Source organism: Mus pahari, chromosome 13 (genome assembly GCF_900095145.1).
Source record: "Mus pahari chromosome 13, PAHARI_EIJ_v1.1, whole genome shotgun sequence".
In the NCBI taxonomy this organism is placed as follows: domain Eukaryota; kingdom Metazoa; phylum Chordata; class Mammalia; order Rodentia; family Muridae; genus Mus; species Mus pahari.
Window position 1 is genome coordinate 92,554,219 of NC_034602.1, and position 17,025 is coordinate 92,571,243.

At 43.3% G+C, this 17,025-nt stretch overlaps 1 protein-coding gene across 1 annotated transcript; it reads left to right on the forward strand.

Moving 5' to 3' along the window:
- The first annotated feature begins 8,486 nt into the window (after positions 1 to 8,486).
- Positions 8,487 to 16,070, forward strand: Mepe (matrix extracellular phosphoglycoprotein). The gene is made up of 2 exons (XM_021211335.1): positions 8,487 to 8,543; positions 14,772 to 16,070. The coding sequence occupies exons 1-2, from the start codon at positions 8,490 to 8,492 to the stop codon at positions 16,068 to 16,070; spliced, it is 1,353 nt and encodes a 450-aa protein (XP_021066994.1). The 5' UTR covers positions 8,487 to 8,489.
- The last annotated feature ends 955 nt before the right edge of the window (positions 16,071 to 17,025 follow it).

A 17,025-nucleotide genomic window follows, 5' to 3' on the forward strand; every position in this document is an offset into this window, starting at 1 on the left:
AAGAGAGAAAAGAGAAGAGAAGAGAAGAGAAGAGAAGAGAAGAGAAGAGAAGAGAAGAGAAGAGAAGAGAAGAGAAGAGAAGAGAAGAGAAGAGAAGTAGAAGCCAGCCATGACCTCGTGGTGGGGGGAAGGGAATTGGGGGGGAGAGTAGGAGCAGCAAGCAGTCAGTCCCTTTTATAGTGGGCCAGACCTACCTGACTGTTGCCAGGTAACTGTGAGGAGGAGAAAACCTGGCTGTTGCCAGGTAACTGTGAGGTAGAGTTTAGAGAGAATGCTAACATTGACTGTGAAGTCAGACAGACCTTAACAATGGAGAAAAGACACAGGTACCACCTGAGTTAGAATAAAACCCCAAGCCTGCCCTGTGTGTTTGCTCTTCCAAGCACACCCTCCTGCTCAAGAGTAAAGCTGCCTCGTCCAGACACTTCGGTTGGGGTTGGGGTCTCTTTTACTGCAACCCCAGACTCAGTTCTAATGCTCTGAGCTGCCATATAGGAAATTCAGTTTGCTCTGCCAGAAAGCAAGGTCATATATGTCCAGCTGCACAAGGCACATCTTGCGTGTTCCACCGAATCCGTTTGCAAGCAGTGTTCACACCGACACCTATGCTTTCCTGCAAGAGATATCAAGTGGAAATGGAAGCTAAACCACATCAGTGCATATAACCCAGAAAGAAATTAGTGTATTATTTGAAACTAAGTTTTGGGATAATGTGTTAAATAGCAAAAGTTAACTAGAGAAGAAAATAGATGGGATGACGCCGGATCACTGAAAAAAAGCTGAACTAACACAGTGCAGATAGACATAAGCTTAAAAGATAAAGAAATAATTACACATGCCCTAATATGGTCAGCTAGTAGAACTGTGTCTGCCACACAGAGAACAGTGGGTAGAAGCCACACCCTGCCCCCTGTGGTCTTGCAGCTGCAGATCTCAGCCCCTGAAGGTAACACTGTTTCAAGAATGAGCAGTGTTTTCCCCTGGAGGCCACACAACAAAGTTTTGTAGCCACCTCCAGCAATGGTGCCATGTCCTGAAGGAATGGGGTATTGTTGTGACTACATTTCAATTACAGTCTCAGTGTCCTCATCACAAGTTGTAATAAAATTTATTTCTAATATAAAAATAAAGACAAAAATCAGTCTGGCGGTTCCTCAGAAAATTGGGCATAGAACTACCAGAAGATCCAGCAATTCCTCTCCTAGGCATATACCCAGAAAATGTTCCAACTGGTAATAAGGACACATGCTCCACTATGTTCATAGCAGCCTTATTTATAGTAGCCAGAAGCTGGAAAGAACCCAGATGTCCCTCAATAGAGGAATGGATACAGAAAATGTGGTACATTTACACAATGGAGTACTAATCAGCTATTAAAAACAATGAATTTATGAAATTCTTGGGCAAATGAATGTATCTGGAGGATACCATCTTGAGTGAGGTAATCCAATCACAAAAGAAGTCACTTGATGTGCACTCACTGATAAGTGGATATTAGCACAGAAATTTAGAATACCCAAGATACAATTTGCAAAACACAAGAAAATCAAGAAGAAGGAAGACCAAGGCATGGATACTTCATTCCTCCTTAGAATAGGGAACAAAAATACCCATGGAAGGAGTTATAGAGACAAAATTTGGAGCTAAGATGAAAGGATGGACCATCCAGAGACTACCCTACCAGGAGATCTATCCCATAATCAGCCACCAAACGCAGACACTATTGCACATGCCAGCAAGATTTTGCTGAAAGGACCCTGACATAGCTGTCTTGTGTGAGGCTATGCCAGGGCCTGGCAAATACAGAAGTGGATGCTCACAGTCATCTATTGGATGGAACACAGGACCCCCAATGGAGGAGCTAGAGAAAGTACCCACGGTGCTGAAGGGGTCTACAACCCTATAGGTGGAACAATAATATGAACTAACCATATAATTGTGAACTAACCATAACCCCAGAGCTCGTGTCTCTAGCTGTATAGGTAGCAGAAGATGGCCTAGTCGGNCATCACTGGAAAGAGATGCCCCTAGGTTTTGCAAACTTTATATGCCCCAGTACAGGGCAACACCAGGGCCAAGAAGTGGGAGTGGGTGGGTAGGGGAGCAGGGCGGGGGGGGGGTAGGGTATAGGGGACTTTCGGGATAGCTTTTGAAATGTAAATGAAGAAAATATCTAATAAAAAATTGAAAAAAAATAAAGACAAATTCTATTTATATAGCCTCTCTTTGCTAGTAATGGCTGAGCAGTTATACGGCCTAGAGAAATTGACACACCTAGCTTCATGCTGATCTATGGCATTCCATAGTCCTGTAATTGAGTAAAATGCCCAACACAGGGAGAAAAATCACGCTCTCTAGAGACAAAAATGAGTTGGAGGAATCCGCGCCGTTGGGTGGCCGTGATGGTTTAGAAAGTGGCATTTTGCACCGTAAGTTGAGTATTGATTATGAGTGAGGATATTTAGAAATGAAAAAAAAATCTATTCTTCTGAAATAGAACAAGATTTCCGGGATTGCTTTATGATTGTCTTATACAGAAAGCCACTTTTGTTAGTTGGTTTTAAATTCAGCAAAGACGGCAGGGTCTAAGAGAAGAGAAACCAGTGCCTGTCCCGAACACCAACATTAACCACCCAGACGCCTCTTCCCAGAATGCCTCTCTCCTGACTTCTAGCTCGAATGGGGTCTCGCTATTTTTGCTCTTGTCAATTGTAGGTTCTAAATTTAAGGCTTGAGTTGAGTGTTACTTCTTTGAATTCATGTCGGCTTTGAGGCCATGTATATTTAGCTCCATTCAGTTCGCTCCTTGGTAGAACAAGAAGCTGGGTCCTAAGAATTAAAATTCTATGAATTTTCTTTTCCTAGACTCATGTTCTTTCAGAAGACAATGATATATGCATATCATTATATGTAAAATGTTTAATATTATATATTAATTAATTTCACAGACGGGAACATTCTTGAAAGGAAGAAAAACAAAGGGAAGATACTTTGTGGATATATTCCTAATAATTCTTAATAAGGTTATAGCGATGAAAGTGCCGTTTTGTGTCTGTGTTATATATGAGGCACAAGCAAAGCACTTCCTCTGTGGGAACCACTAAAGCGACACACGGCACAGAAGCATGAAACACCGAGTGCCCTGTTGGTTGTAAGATTTTGGAGCCAATCATTGGCTTAATAGAACATCTAAAGCTCTAAATGGGCATTTTAACCTCTCTCTTTCCTTCCTCTCTCCCTGCTGTGTGCATTTGATTTTCCTTTGTGTGTTGCCTTTCGGTTCCCATTTCCTTATTAGTTTTGTCCCTTGTCACCCAAGTCCTTAGCGCTGAGGGAGCTCCTTAAACTTCAGCCCTGTCCCCTCTCTTTCTCTCTCTGATTTTGTGCTTTCGTTAGATAAACCATAAAAGACATGGTAAGGAAGCCAGCCGGGGATGGGGCAGGAACAGAAGCATGCCCACTCCACCTGGGCATGCCCAGACAGTTGTTAGTAACAGGAACGGCAGGTGAGACAGCAGGCAGTGGGCTAAGCATCTTGCAGAACTTGGTAATGTTCATGGTGATGTTATGTGTCAGTACAGCACACTGCCTCAATTAGCCAAATTGCCTATGCTACTCACGGTCTTTCTTTGTTGGTTATGTGACTTTAACAAACGTCTAAAGATAGTTACTCTGTGTTCCATCACTAAAACTATGGTGCTAGCAATATTATCTACATCAAAGTTCTTACAAGTTCTAAACTTCTTAGAATAACGCTTGGATGGAGAAAAGGAGGTCGGAAAACCTCAGTTTAGTTGTTAAAACAACTTATTCCTATAAAACCCCTGACAGAGCTTGGGCTTGATCTCACAGGTTTGACTACACAACTCTTCTGGTTAAATGTCTTCACTGCCAATGACAGTGAACCAGTATTCTAGAGTTCAGTTACGTGGTTTGAGCCAACTGTGGTTTTCATGAAGTAGCTTGAAGTTCTTATAAGTTTTTAAAGTCAACTCAGGATCTTTGGAGGAGAAGCCAGAGAATTTGTATAAAGCAAGAAGAATTTGGCATAATGTAGACAAGCTGCCATTCTCCAAACCAAAACCGTGTCTCGGATGTTATTCATTATTTCCGGCTTTTTAATTTTATTATTATTGTATTTTTGCCTATTTGAGTTGGGGGAAATCAGAGTTAAATACCTAGAATTTGTTACATATTATTTATAATTAGTCATAAGGCTGAGTTTACACACCAGTAGCTCTTATCATAAAGTACGTTTTAAAACTTTCATAATGGTTTATTGGTCAATTTGCACACAAGCCTACCGTAAGCCATCCTAATAGGCATGACTATATTTTTAGACCAAATAAACACTCCATAACAAACACAAATTGCAGTTCGGTTTTAGCTCCTACCACCGCAGACAGGAAAAAAGGACTCAGTACCCTACGCTGATCATTCAATAAAACTTGTCATCCAAATTCAAACTCACAAACTTATCGTCAAAAGTATCTTTTGAATATTATCTTATTTCAATAAAAGAGCAACTGTAGGTTTTTCCATTACAGGGCAAAATCCTGAGTCCATCCTGACACCGGAGGTAGTCTCCCGAGCTGGCCCTGCCGCAGTCCATTCCTACTGCTTTCCTGTGAAAACATGCTCAGTAGGATGCTTTTCCCCATGGCTCTGCAGCTCCAGGCTGCCTTTGCTCCTCTGTCCTGGGCTTCCCTCCTTCAACATCAGCTCTGCTCAGACCCCAAGTAGCGTTCTCGATCTGGATTAATTTAAATTCAGTGCTGAGTCTGAATGAGGCCTTATGTAGAGTCAGCACGAGCTCCATCTGTCAGCTCAGTACCCAACGCTGCAGCGACTTCACCATTCAGGGCAAAGTGGAGAATCTGCAGGACCTGGGCCATCTAACTCCTGTCTGACTACTTGCGGGAACAAGCCAGCGGGCCCCTGTTACTGGAGCTGGTTCTTCCTAGAACTCTGTGGAATTTCCTATGTAAAGCTGCGCAGCCACATTCTGTCTTAGACTATGCTACCATCACAGACTCCCCCCCAGAAGTGGTAATCTAGACAGAACAAACGTTGACATCTTACTGTCTTGAGCTCTTGTGGCTTTGGAGGCTGGGAAGTTTAACATAAAGGATCAGGAAGGTTCGATGTTTGGTACAAGATAATGATCCACCTTCCAAGATGATGGTGTCTAGTTACCTCATCTTTAGGGTGTGGTGGCAGTTGACAGTGGGGTGGGTGGGGTGAAAGCTGTGCGCTCACATGAAGGACAGGTGGAATGCAAAAGTCTCAAGGTCTTTTCCTTTAGCCATTTATTTATTTATTTAGATATTTTCTTTATTTACATTTCAAATGTTATCCCCTTTCCTAGTTTTCCCTCGGAAAAACCCCTATCTCCTTCCCCCTTCCCCTGCTCCCTAACTCACCCACTCCCATTTCCAATCCTGGCCTTTCCCTATACTGGGGCATAGAACCTTCACAGGACCTCAGATACATATACAGCTAGAGTCACATGTCCCACCATGTATTTTCTTTGATTGGTGGTTTAGTTCCAAGGAGCTCATATTGATGATAGTTCATACTGATGTTCCTCCCATGGTGCTTCAGTCCCCTTCAGCTCCCTGGGTATTTCTCTGGCTCCTTCATTGGGGACTTTGTGCTCCGTCCAGTGGATGGCTGTGAGCATCCACTTCTGTATTTGCCAGGCACTGACAAATATCATCTTGAGTGAGGTAACCCAATCACAAAAGAACACACATGATATGCACTCACCGATGAGTGGATATTAGCCCAGAAGCTCAGAATCCTTCTTAGAATGGAGAACAAAATACCCATGGAAGAAGTTACAGAGACAAAGTTCGAAGCAGAGACTGAAGGCATGACCATCCAGAAACTGCCCCACCTGGGGATCCATCCCATAAACAGCCACCAAACCCAGACACTATGGCAGATGCCAACAAGAGCTTGCTGACAGGAGCCTGATGTAACTGTCTCCTTTAGCCTGTCTAAAGCGGTTACTCGAGCTCGTGAAGATTCCCCCTGATGACTTAGATTGTACAAGCCCTGCCTTAATGCTATCACGTGGGAGTTTTATTTGCAAATGTGAAATTTGGAGCAACACACATTTGTAAGCCACATTGAAGACTTTACTAAAAAGACACCATCTCAATGATGCCATCCCAAGATTCTTTGCAAAACTTCAGCCCAGGGTCCTTACTCCCAATGCTTGAGCTCTCCCCCTGAGTGCTTCGGTTGAAGTTCATCTGTAACTGTCTAATATGATGTAGTCCCTTGTCTGTTTTCTTTGTTGGATGGTGAGCCCCGTGAGGCAGGATCATTTTCTCTTTAACTCACAGAAGCTACTCTAATGTCTGCCCTATAGTAGGTGCTCAAATAAGCATTGGTGTCTGAATAAGATTCAGATACAATTAAGGTTGTACATTTTCTAAATAAAACAACAAAAATATTTTTCACTTATAAATTTGTTGGTTTACAAATATTTTCTACTTATACATATGTAAACCATTTACCCAGTCCTAGTTAATAGTTCTAAAAATCAGTTCTAATTATTTTGCAAGATAATGTCCAACCTGAGATATTTATATTTTTTTCTGTTTATTCTACTTTCTGGAACATTTGATAGCAGCTTTCCACCACAAAACATTTTTAGATTAAAATTACCATACCCCCTGTGGTCATCTGTGGGCATTTGGACAGACTCCGTGCTGGTACTGAGTGAACCATGCTGATTGGACATCGGGGGCTCTAACAAACTTTAAATTTCAGCAAATGCCCAGAGACTAAGCTCGAAGAAGCCAAGCTTTCCAGAAGGTGAATGATACCAGGTAATTTGTCTCTTGCCGCCCCTCATGGAGAATTGCTTTCTGTCAGAAGTGCCTGCTTAAGCTTTCAGTAACTTTACCTACTGCTAAGGATTTTAAAAATAAATGAAAATTGCATTATTGTCTAAATTCAGTGCTCTGTTCTGTACAATAGGAGGGGAGCTACCATACTCTAGAACTCTGTTTAAACTTCATGGCTTGAAGTTGGCCTGTGAGCTGACTATCAGTGTCACCAAGATCTAAGTTAACTGGGACTGCATCATTTTACAAACCAGATGCAGGAGAAGCCAGTCATATTTTTCTTTACAGATATCTTCTCTGCTGATGGGTCCACCAGCATTAAGCTATTTGATAAATGATAAAAGACTGTCCTGTCTACAATACTTAGAAGCCAAAGTTATCACTTGAATTTAGATTCAGATCCTTAAGATAATATTAGGTTAGAAGATTATAACTTACTTTACAATATATCTTAATTACATTACTTGCTAAGTAAACATTTTACTATAAAATGTTTGAATGTTGTAAAAACTTGCTTTTCTCATTACATGGATTTTCTTCCAACAAACAACATCATTATTTTCATGTTGGTTGTTACATGTTTATGTGTCAGTAAAGTAAGTACTGGCATCAAGACCAACAGATGCCGTCCAGAGTTGCGCTGATAATTTTTCAGTGTAATGGCTTCCGAGCTCATAGTGAGACACTCGCCACACTCCACACCCCTGCTTTAATCGATAACTAAATGCTAGTGTTCCGAAGATTTGTGTACTGAATGTTACATAAAACAGGGTCTTCTTTAAGTTGGCTGCATGTAGCTTTTATTTAATAAGATGGACGAGCAGAAACTTACTTGAGGTGATGTAAAGCCTGGGCTGGGAGTGCTGGTTCTGTAGTGACGTTGCCAGAATACCAAACCCAGTTCTCCTTATTAATATTCATGAATCATGGGACATGTTATGTGACCTGAGTCTGTTTCCTGGTCTATGAAACTGGTAAAGCCACCTGGCTCATAAGACTGTTGTAGGTCTCAATTAAATAAATACATGTAAACTTAGAAGGGTGCTTAGCTCGTTTTAATACTTAGTAAATGCTTTTACTTACAGTAAAGCTTGCTTCAGCAGTTTCATTCTCTGGTCCCTCCATAGTGATTGGTTCAGATATTTTGCTAATGAATATGAAGATGTACATTGGGGTTACTAGCCTGGAATTCCTAAGATTCCATTCCTCACCTCTATATCTGTCATCTTGGCACACTTCAGGTGTGACCTGATAAGCTACCTTACTGTAAATTTCAATTATACAAGCACTTAACAATATTTTTTTCTAAGGAAAAATGGCAGGTAAATAATTATGGGTCTAATTTCTACAAATTATTAGATTAATTATAGTCAATGATTTTTATTTTTGCATGTGAGTAATCAGACATGAAATAGAGATCAATAGATTAACCCTGACTATGAACTGTGCAAAGTACATATATTCATGTAAATGCTAATTTTATAGAATGTATATACAAGGTATGTAATTCTATATATCAAAAGGAATATATGTGGGAAGGATGTTTGCATATTCGTGTGCTCACGTCCGGAGCGCATAACTGGCACTGCTCAGACAGGCTCTTATTATCTTTCAGAGAGCCTCGTGAAGATGCAGGCTGTGTCTGTCGGACTGCTCCTCTTCAGTATGACCTGGGCGGCACCCGTAAGCATTTGCAAAATCACTCGCGTGTTACATAAACTTTCTTTCTAGTTTCCAAGCAGGTTTGTGAAGAGTTGAAGAAGCATGAGGCACTAAACTCAGAAGCCTGCTGCTTATGCAAACTATAGGATAGTGCCATGCTCTGTTTTTCAGTCTTTGAGAAAACCCGGTAGCCTCTCGCAGCACTCCAAGGCAGCTGAGAACAGTGCAGAATGCTCAGACAGAAACCGCAGGGAATCAAAAGAAGTTTGCAAAATTTTACCTTGAGGGATTTGACATGAATGTGTAAGGCTAACTAAATACATAGATGACTCCGAGAAGGGACTAGAATATCTCTGTGCTCTGGCAGGATCTTGTCACACACAGTGGGATCCCCTCAAGGATGTTCCGTTCTTTGACTAGGCCAAAATGGAGCTGATACTAATGGATGTAACCTAACTCAAGCTCCCGCTGCCTCTTGTGTCTTTTCTTCTTCTGACTCATCCGGATGAGCTCTCAGGATGTGACCAAATTATCCTGTGACAAAGCAGAGCATTGCTGATGTTTTCTGCAATTCAGACACGGGGCAAATTAGATAATGTCTTACCGACATCCTAGCTCTCAGAGAAACCTTCTGGTTGGGGAACTAGGGAGGTGTGTTCTCATCCCACGCTGACCACGCTTAAATATAGGTCCTGAGCAAGCGGGTGAGCAGCTGGGTACCAGAGCCACGAGGGCGAACCATGGCAACTGGAGAAGGGGCAGAAATGAGGGAGTCAGACCCACCCCCATTCCATCACCAACCCCCACCCCTGTTTCACACACATATACACACACACTCACACACACACACCCTCACCCCACGCCAACCCCACCCTTGCTTTATACACACACACACTCACACACACACACATACACACACACACACACTCACTCCTACCCTACCTCCACCCCCATCCCATGCCCCACCTTCATTCCCCACCCCTGCTTCACATAAATACACACCCCCGCCCTGCCTCCATCCCCCACCCTATGCCCCACCTTCATCTCCCACCCCTGCTACACACACACACACACACACACACACACACACGCTCACCCCCACCCTACCCCCACTTCACACAAATCCTTACCCAGTGGTTGGGACTGTGCTGAGTGAACCTTGGTCCCACCTGGTCCTCACGAGGTCAGTCAGAACCATACAGGCATGCACTGAAGCAGGCTGGTGGCTGAGTGGGTCTTGCTGACCTGCTTAAGCCCAAATGACTGAGGGGGAGTTATTTTGAGCAGCCCATTCCAGGGAACAGCTGAAGTGTCCTTTCTAACCAGCTTCCAGTAAAGGGCTAGGCCAGTGACCACCAGTCAAAGAGGCTGCCAGCTTTCCTCCTAGGGGGCAGACGATGTCATATCCATTACAGGGCCACAGTCAAGTCCAGGGTACCTGCCAAGTGGGTGTCAGAGAAGCAGAGAGGGCTGTAGACTTCAAATTAAGGAGTCTTAGCAGGGGAACAGGGACAAAACTGGGTACTAAGAATTGCATTGCTATCTTTTCTCACGGATACATTCCACTTTAACAATTATCCCAGTTGTTTAATCACAGATTGTTGGTATGAGTGTATAGCAAACCATGTGCATGTGTCTTATAATTGTAAACCAAACTTATTCAGTTTTAAAGTGTTAGAAACTAGAAGGAAAAGATTGGACAGCATAAAACAATTAATATCCATCTTATGCAAATGAGGAAGGCTTTGATCTAAGTAACAATGTATCAGGAACTATACTGGGCTAATCTGTGTCAGCAAGTATGTACTTAACATGTACACAAATGTGCATGTAACTGTGTGTGCATGTTCTGTTAAAGGACATTAATGGTATCAGAATATTATTTTTTAAAAACCTACCCACGTTATTTCTACATTTTTCTCCCAACAGCTCATTTTGATATTACTAACAATGAGGTAACAGTTTAAATTTGCATTCACAGAATCATGGAAGAACTAACATAATAAATAGGTACCATAAAGAATAAAGAAATGTATCTTGAAATTTTAATATAAACTTCAAGAACATCTCTCCATATTGGCAAACAATCTTTCAAACAAAGCCACTGTAATTTGTTCTTGCTCCCGTCGGGATTTTAAAGTAGGAGATCCAGGTTAGGATGGCTCTCTGCCCCTCTGTCACCAGCGGTGTCTGTGTGGGCACTCTCTTCTCTACTGCTCATCTCCTGTGGTTGCTATGGTACACAAAAGCCCTTTGCAAACTGTGAAATTCTCTGCAAATGTATTGGGTCCTAGGAAAACGAGCTATCACAGACAAACCGATGGTTTCTCCAGTGAACTGGAGCAGCAGACAAATCCTTGGGGTCAAACAACGGGATGCTTCCACTAACCACGTCAACTAAGTAAGGGTGTGTGGAGGAACCGAGGGTAAACAGTTATTCCTCTCAAATATCAATTTTAGCCCTGTAAAGAAAAAAAGAATAGCAAGCGGAAAAAGCTAACTACCAGAATGTTGTTGGGTGCCAAGGCCAGAAGTGCGCAGTATCCAGCAGAATTGTGCCACGCTCTAGCTCAGTATAATCCCTACAACGGATGATTGAAAGAATCGATCGCTTTTTTTTTTTTTTTTCAGTGTGACTTCATCCTTTAAATGAAACCATGGTTTGCTACACAAGTTTCAGAAGAATAAGAATTCTGGGACAGTGTAATGAGCAAACACGGTTCCCCACCTGTGTGTAGCACGTGATGGCAAACTCCTAACTAAAGAGGATGGGGCTGGCCCACGGCTTTAATGGGGATCGGGTTCACATGGGAGTAGCTTTCCGCATGTATCCAGGAAGTTAAGCAAACACTGTCAGATTTGCATGTCACCAAACCACATCTGAATGTCAGCTAAAAATGACAAAGGTCCGAATGACAATCTTCAAAGCCAGAAGGTTCATGTGGTGGCATTTGCCAGCTAGCTGGACCTTAACCACAGGCAAAGTTAAACCTATCTTTTTTTCTAATGCTCGCTCCCTTCTGCTCTGGAAATATCTACTTGTGTTGCAACTCCACTGAGATATGGCAGGAAGACTGTCACGCTGTGGAAGACAAACAATTGACAGTGGCATGCAGGGAAAACATATTTCACGATTATTCTAAGAGAGCCCTGTAGGTGGCCGCCTTCTAGGATGGCTGACACACGCCCTCTTGTGGTTACAGGTAGTACCGCCTATTCTCCAAGAGAGAACTTGATTTCTCTCAAGTTAAAAACTTATCGTGTGGTATTAGGAAGAAATCAAAAAATTCTCTTGAGACAAAACCACCTCAATATAATGAAATAGCTGGCTTATCATTTATAAGGATAACCATAAAAATATGTCCACACTGAGCATGGTGTGAAGGCGAGTGACCATGCGAAGATTCCTCACCTGTGAGCCAGTCAGGGGAGATGGGAGGAGACAGTGCACTTTGGTTTCCAGGGTGGACGTTGCCTTTGTTCCCTTCCCCACACTCCCCAGCTCCTAAAGTCACTGTGCTGTGCAAGTCTGTGTTCCAGAATCTTCCTTATCCCTATCCACTGCTTTGGCCCAAACCATGTCCTGTTTTAGGACCTACTTCTGCAACAGTGGCCGTGATGGACGGTGGGAGCCTGTAATTGTGATTTTGCTGTGCATTAATAGCACTGTATTTCATGAAGAGGGGTTCTGAGCATATTCTATACCATATGCTAGAACAGTGTAGACTCCTGGGAGAATGCAGTTACTATGACGGGTTATCTGGTGTAAAGAGTAACATGTTCTGTCTATGTGAAAGTTAGCTAATTTTGGTTCCACCGTGGCATGTGTTTTTAGTACTCCTGCTGAGTAAGATACAGGGCAAGCTGAAGCAAAGGAGGAATGAAATTCCTTCTCTCTCAGATCTGAAAGACAGATAATGATCACAGGGAACCCGAGGGACGTGGAAAGTGTCATGTGAGAGCCCCCAAACCTCCAATCGCCCGTTAGGGGCTGAGAGTAGAAAGAAATCGGTTCCCATGTGGTGTTCAGAGAGTGGTACACAATGGAAACTGTGAGCTAGCTTGAGGGGAGCAGTAGGGTTCAGGAGCAGAGAGTGAGTGGGAGAGGCTGCTGTCCAATGAAAGGAAGCCCTGAGCTAAGGCAGGACGGAGAAGACAGCCCAGCCGGCTGACTCACAGCCAGTCACACAGCCGAGGATGGACTGGAGATCCCTGAGCACATGCAGGACAGGACGCCTTTTGTACTTTAAAATATTAAATTTAATATATTGATTTTTCTAACCTACCTGTTCAGCTCAAAATGGCTTAACAGAAGTAAGTAAATAGACATAAACGCCCTATGCAAGCTTTCTGAAGCTTGATGGCTTAAACTAAGTCAAGTATTTAGAATATTTTCAGATCCTTTTTATTTTCTTCTCATAACAAAATTTTATTTTCAGAATAAGCTTGGAGCTATAAAAGATAGTGTGTAATGGTATCATCATTCCCATGTGAAATTCATTAATAATTCTATCTTTCAATGAAAACAAATGGAGAATTTTTGGATATTTCGGAGACTTCATACTAACAAGTTCTCCCAAACAAGAAGGGACTTCCTCAAATTACCCTTAACTGCAGTTCAAGTGACTGCACAGTCAGTAGTCTGAAAGCTCCCAACACTTAATAGGGTACACTTTAAGGCAGAGAATACACAGTAAGATGGCTCAGAAATGGCTGCCACCCCAGTCAACCTGAGCTCAGTCATGGTGGAAGGTGAGTTCAGACACTCACAAATTACTCTCTAACATGAATACACGGGTATGACACACTCAGGTTCTCCCCACTCTTCAACACAAGCACGCATGTGCACATTTGAACACACACACACACACACACAAACACACACACACGGTATTCTTAGAGGGGGGACAACAAAACCCCGTTTTAGGCCACATTCGATCAGAGGCCACAGGTTGCAGAACACAGTCAAGAATGAGTGCACAATTCCCTGCCACTACACACAATTCAATAACTTCTAGAGACTGGAAGGACAGCTGTGAGTCCTATGAGGAAATGAGTGCTCTTATCACTATCTGGGGAAGCCAGCTAGCATTCCACCAAGGGCAGGCACCACACAGCCGTGCACGAACGGCAGCTGCTATCATTTATATAGAACTTGGTTAATGAGAGACACGTACGACCTGCATTGTACCTCTTAACATCTTTTTAAAATCCTGAAACGTGTGCATTTTCTTATTTTGTAGTGAAAAATCAAAGAAGCAAAGTAGCACCCCCGGGTCACGTGCTTCCCAGGTCACGTGCTTCCCGGGTCACATGCTTCCGTGGATCACATGTCTCCCCAGCTCATCCAGCCCAAAGAGGGTTGGCAGCTGCTGGGATATCTGAGCCCTCCTGTAGCACAGTTACTTCAGCGAGCACTGGAGTGAGAGATTGGGACCATTTGGGGGCTGGAGAGATGATTCAGTGGCCAAGAACACTTACTGCTCTCCCAGAGGATCAGGGTTTGTTTTTGTGCACTCACAGGGCAGCTCACATGTGCATCAGACACACATGGCGCACAGACATAGTAAATATTTTGTCGGTTATCTCATCTGATGCAGTTCACCATGGCCCCGGCTCTCCTGATCTACTTCAGCATCTTTGCGATCTTCCTCGCCTCCCAAAGGTGTAAGCTTCCAGCTGAATCCTCTTTTTCTCCGTATAGAAGCTTTCATCTATTCATGTCTTTAGTTATCATAACCAAGATGCTAACAAACTCAAGGGCAGCTAGTGTTGAAGCATGTTGAAAATACATTGGTCCTACCACTTAGTCTGAAAATATTCGCATTGTTTTGCTTCTGAGTATTTGACTCTTACCTTCCCATCAAATCTACTTCAGTCTTATTGTTCCATGAAGGCTGAATTGTTCCTTCTATCCCTACTGCATTGTAGACTTTACATTAAATATGTTTTATACATTAAATATAATTTATATATAAAATAGGTTTTAATGCTTCTTATGAATTATATGGTTTTTTAAACTTAACATAAAATAATCACTTTATGCTATTTTTTTTTTACTTTATCAAAAGGAAAATAAGGCAGAGACAGTATTGCCCTTCACTATTTTGACAAGAGAAGAAATCATGAGTCAACTCTGAAAGAAATCAGAAAAAAAAAGAGAGAGAGAGAGAGAAAGACTTGTCTAGTTTTGAAACCAATGAATATAACCAAGTAGTAAAAACTCCAAATCTTTCTGCAAATCCACAGATGCTGAACGAACACAGCGGCAGCGGCAACCAAGGCAACATCCACAGGGACTTAGCAGCATCTGTGTATCCTGAGCCCACCGTGGGTGAAGGCGCTGAGGATGGGCAAGATGCTCCCCTTCACCTGCCTGGCCAGGACAGGCATGGTGCTGCCCTCCTCAGAAATATCACACAGCCTGTAAAGCGTCTGGTGACTGGGACTGAACTACGGAGGGATGGAATCCAAGAGAAGAGACCTCGGAGTGTTCTAAGTGTAATTCCAGCCGATGTCAATGATGCTAAAGTCTCCTTAAAAGATATAAAGAATCAACAGAGGTATCTACTGTCCCTGAGCAGCCCGGTAAAAAGCCAACATGCCCGTCAGACCCGACGGAGCACTCACTACCTAACGCATCTCCCACAAATCAGAAAGATTCCCAGTGACTTTGAAGGCAGTGGCTCCCCAGATCTTCTAGTGAGGGGAGATAATGATGTCCCTCCTTTCAGTGGAGATGGGCAACATTTTATGCACGTTCCTGGCAAAGGAGGTGCTGTAGGGCCTGGTCCTGAAAGCTCAGCTAGTCGCCCTATTTCAGGCTCCAGCAAAGCTGAGGTTGTTGACCCACACAGGAATGGACTAGGCTCTAATGAGATCCCAGGGAGAGAAGGACATGGTGGCAGTGCCTATGCAACCAGAGACAAAGCCACACAGGAGGCGGCAGGCTCTGTGGGTGGGAGCCTTGTGGGGGGCAACAATGAAATCACAGGCAGCACCAATTTCAGGGAACTCCCCGGAAAAGAAGGAAACAGAATTGATGCCGGCAGCCAAAATGCTCATCAAGGGAAAGTAGAATCTTACTATCCACAAGTGACCTCAAGGGAAAAGGTAAAGGGGGGTGGCAGGGAGCATGCAGGGAGAGCTGGTTACAACGAAATCCCCAAGAGCAGCAAAGGTAGCTCAAGCAAAGATGCAGAAGAATCCAAAGGGAGCCAATTAACCTTGCCTGAAAGCCAAAGATTTCCAGGTAAAGGCAAAAGCCAGGGCCCGGCTTCTCCTTCTCACAGTCTTAGTAATGAGGTTAAAAGTGAAGAAGACTCCTCAAACGTTCTCAGTAGAGAGGGAAGTGTAATAGCACACCGCAGAACAAACCATTATGTGTTCCATGGACAAAATAATCTTACACGGAATAAGGGGATGTCACAGTGGAGAGGTTCCTGGCCTTCGAGAAGACCCCATTCCCACAGGCGCGTTAGCACCCGACAAAGAGACAGCAGTGAATCGTCCTCCAGTGGGAGCTCCAGTGAGAGTCATGGTGACTAGTCCCTGGGATTGAACCAGTCCCCTGATCTAGTCCTGGAGGAAGAAAGGACACAGCAGGAACTGAGCAAGCCAACAGACTTGGTCCCCTCCACAACATTATGCTGTTTTAATGGTTGTCATAAGAATTTCTACTCAAAGTTCTAATGCTTTTTAAATAAACTTTCGTAAGAATTTGTATAATAGGTAATATTTGGACAGGTGCCACATTAAAATAGTCTGTGAATGTCACAAGTGCCTTGATACATCATTTGCTCTTCAGACATGAAAATAAATATGCTTGCTCTATGATGGTGTGTGGTTAAATGATCTACAGGCGACTGTTGGTGGTGCGGAAAGGATTAAGAGGTAACAAGGTTAGTCCGCTTACAGCAGAGAGGTAAGGTGTGTGGACCAAATCCCCTGGTCAAAGCCTGAAAGCATCACTCTGATCTAACTGGGATTTCATGGCCCATCAGTGATCTTTCCTCTGTCTGCATTTGCTGTGTCCTATGAGGCGAGTTTAATTACTGAAGCATATCTAATGTTGATCACTTTTTTGCTGGTTCTTTCTTCATTTAGAGAGGAGAATAGGATGTAGGAAGTGTGGGGAGTGGGGATGCAGTCAAGATCCAGTTCAACATAATATTCACTGAACTCTCCCAATGTACGCCTGATTCTCTTTCTGTTTAGCGTTAATGTTTTCCTCCCAAGGTGGTCTGAAGATGACACTGCTGTCTGCTGTGGAGGAAATCTTTCGTCTCATGGCGAAAGAAAGCTTGTACCTGGCTGGTGCTCCGTTCCTCTTTTCTTGTGCCTTCTCCTTGGCTTAGCGTGAGCCGTCTGTCTGGGTGTGCAGTAGCCAACGTGTGGCCATGAAGAGGAAACAGAATGAGTGGGAGCCACTGAGTCAGCCCTGTCACAAGTACCTTGATATGTTATTTCCTGCTCTGAGCATCTTGTCTGCCAGAAAACCAGC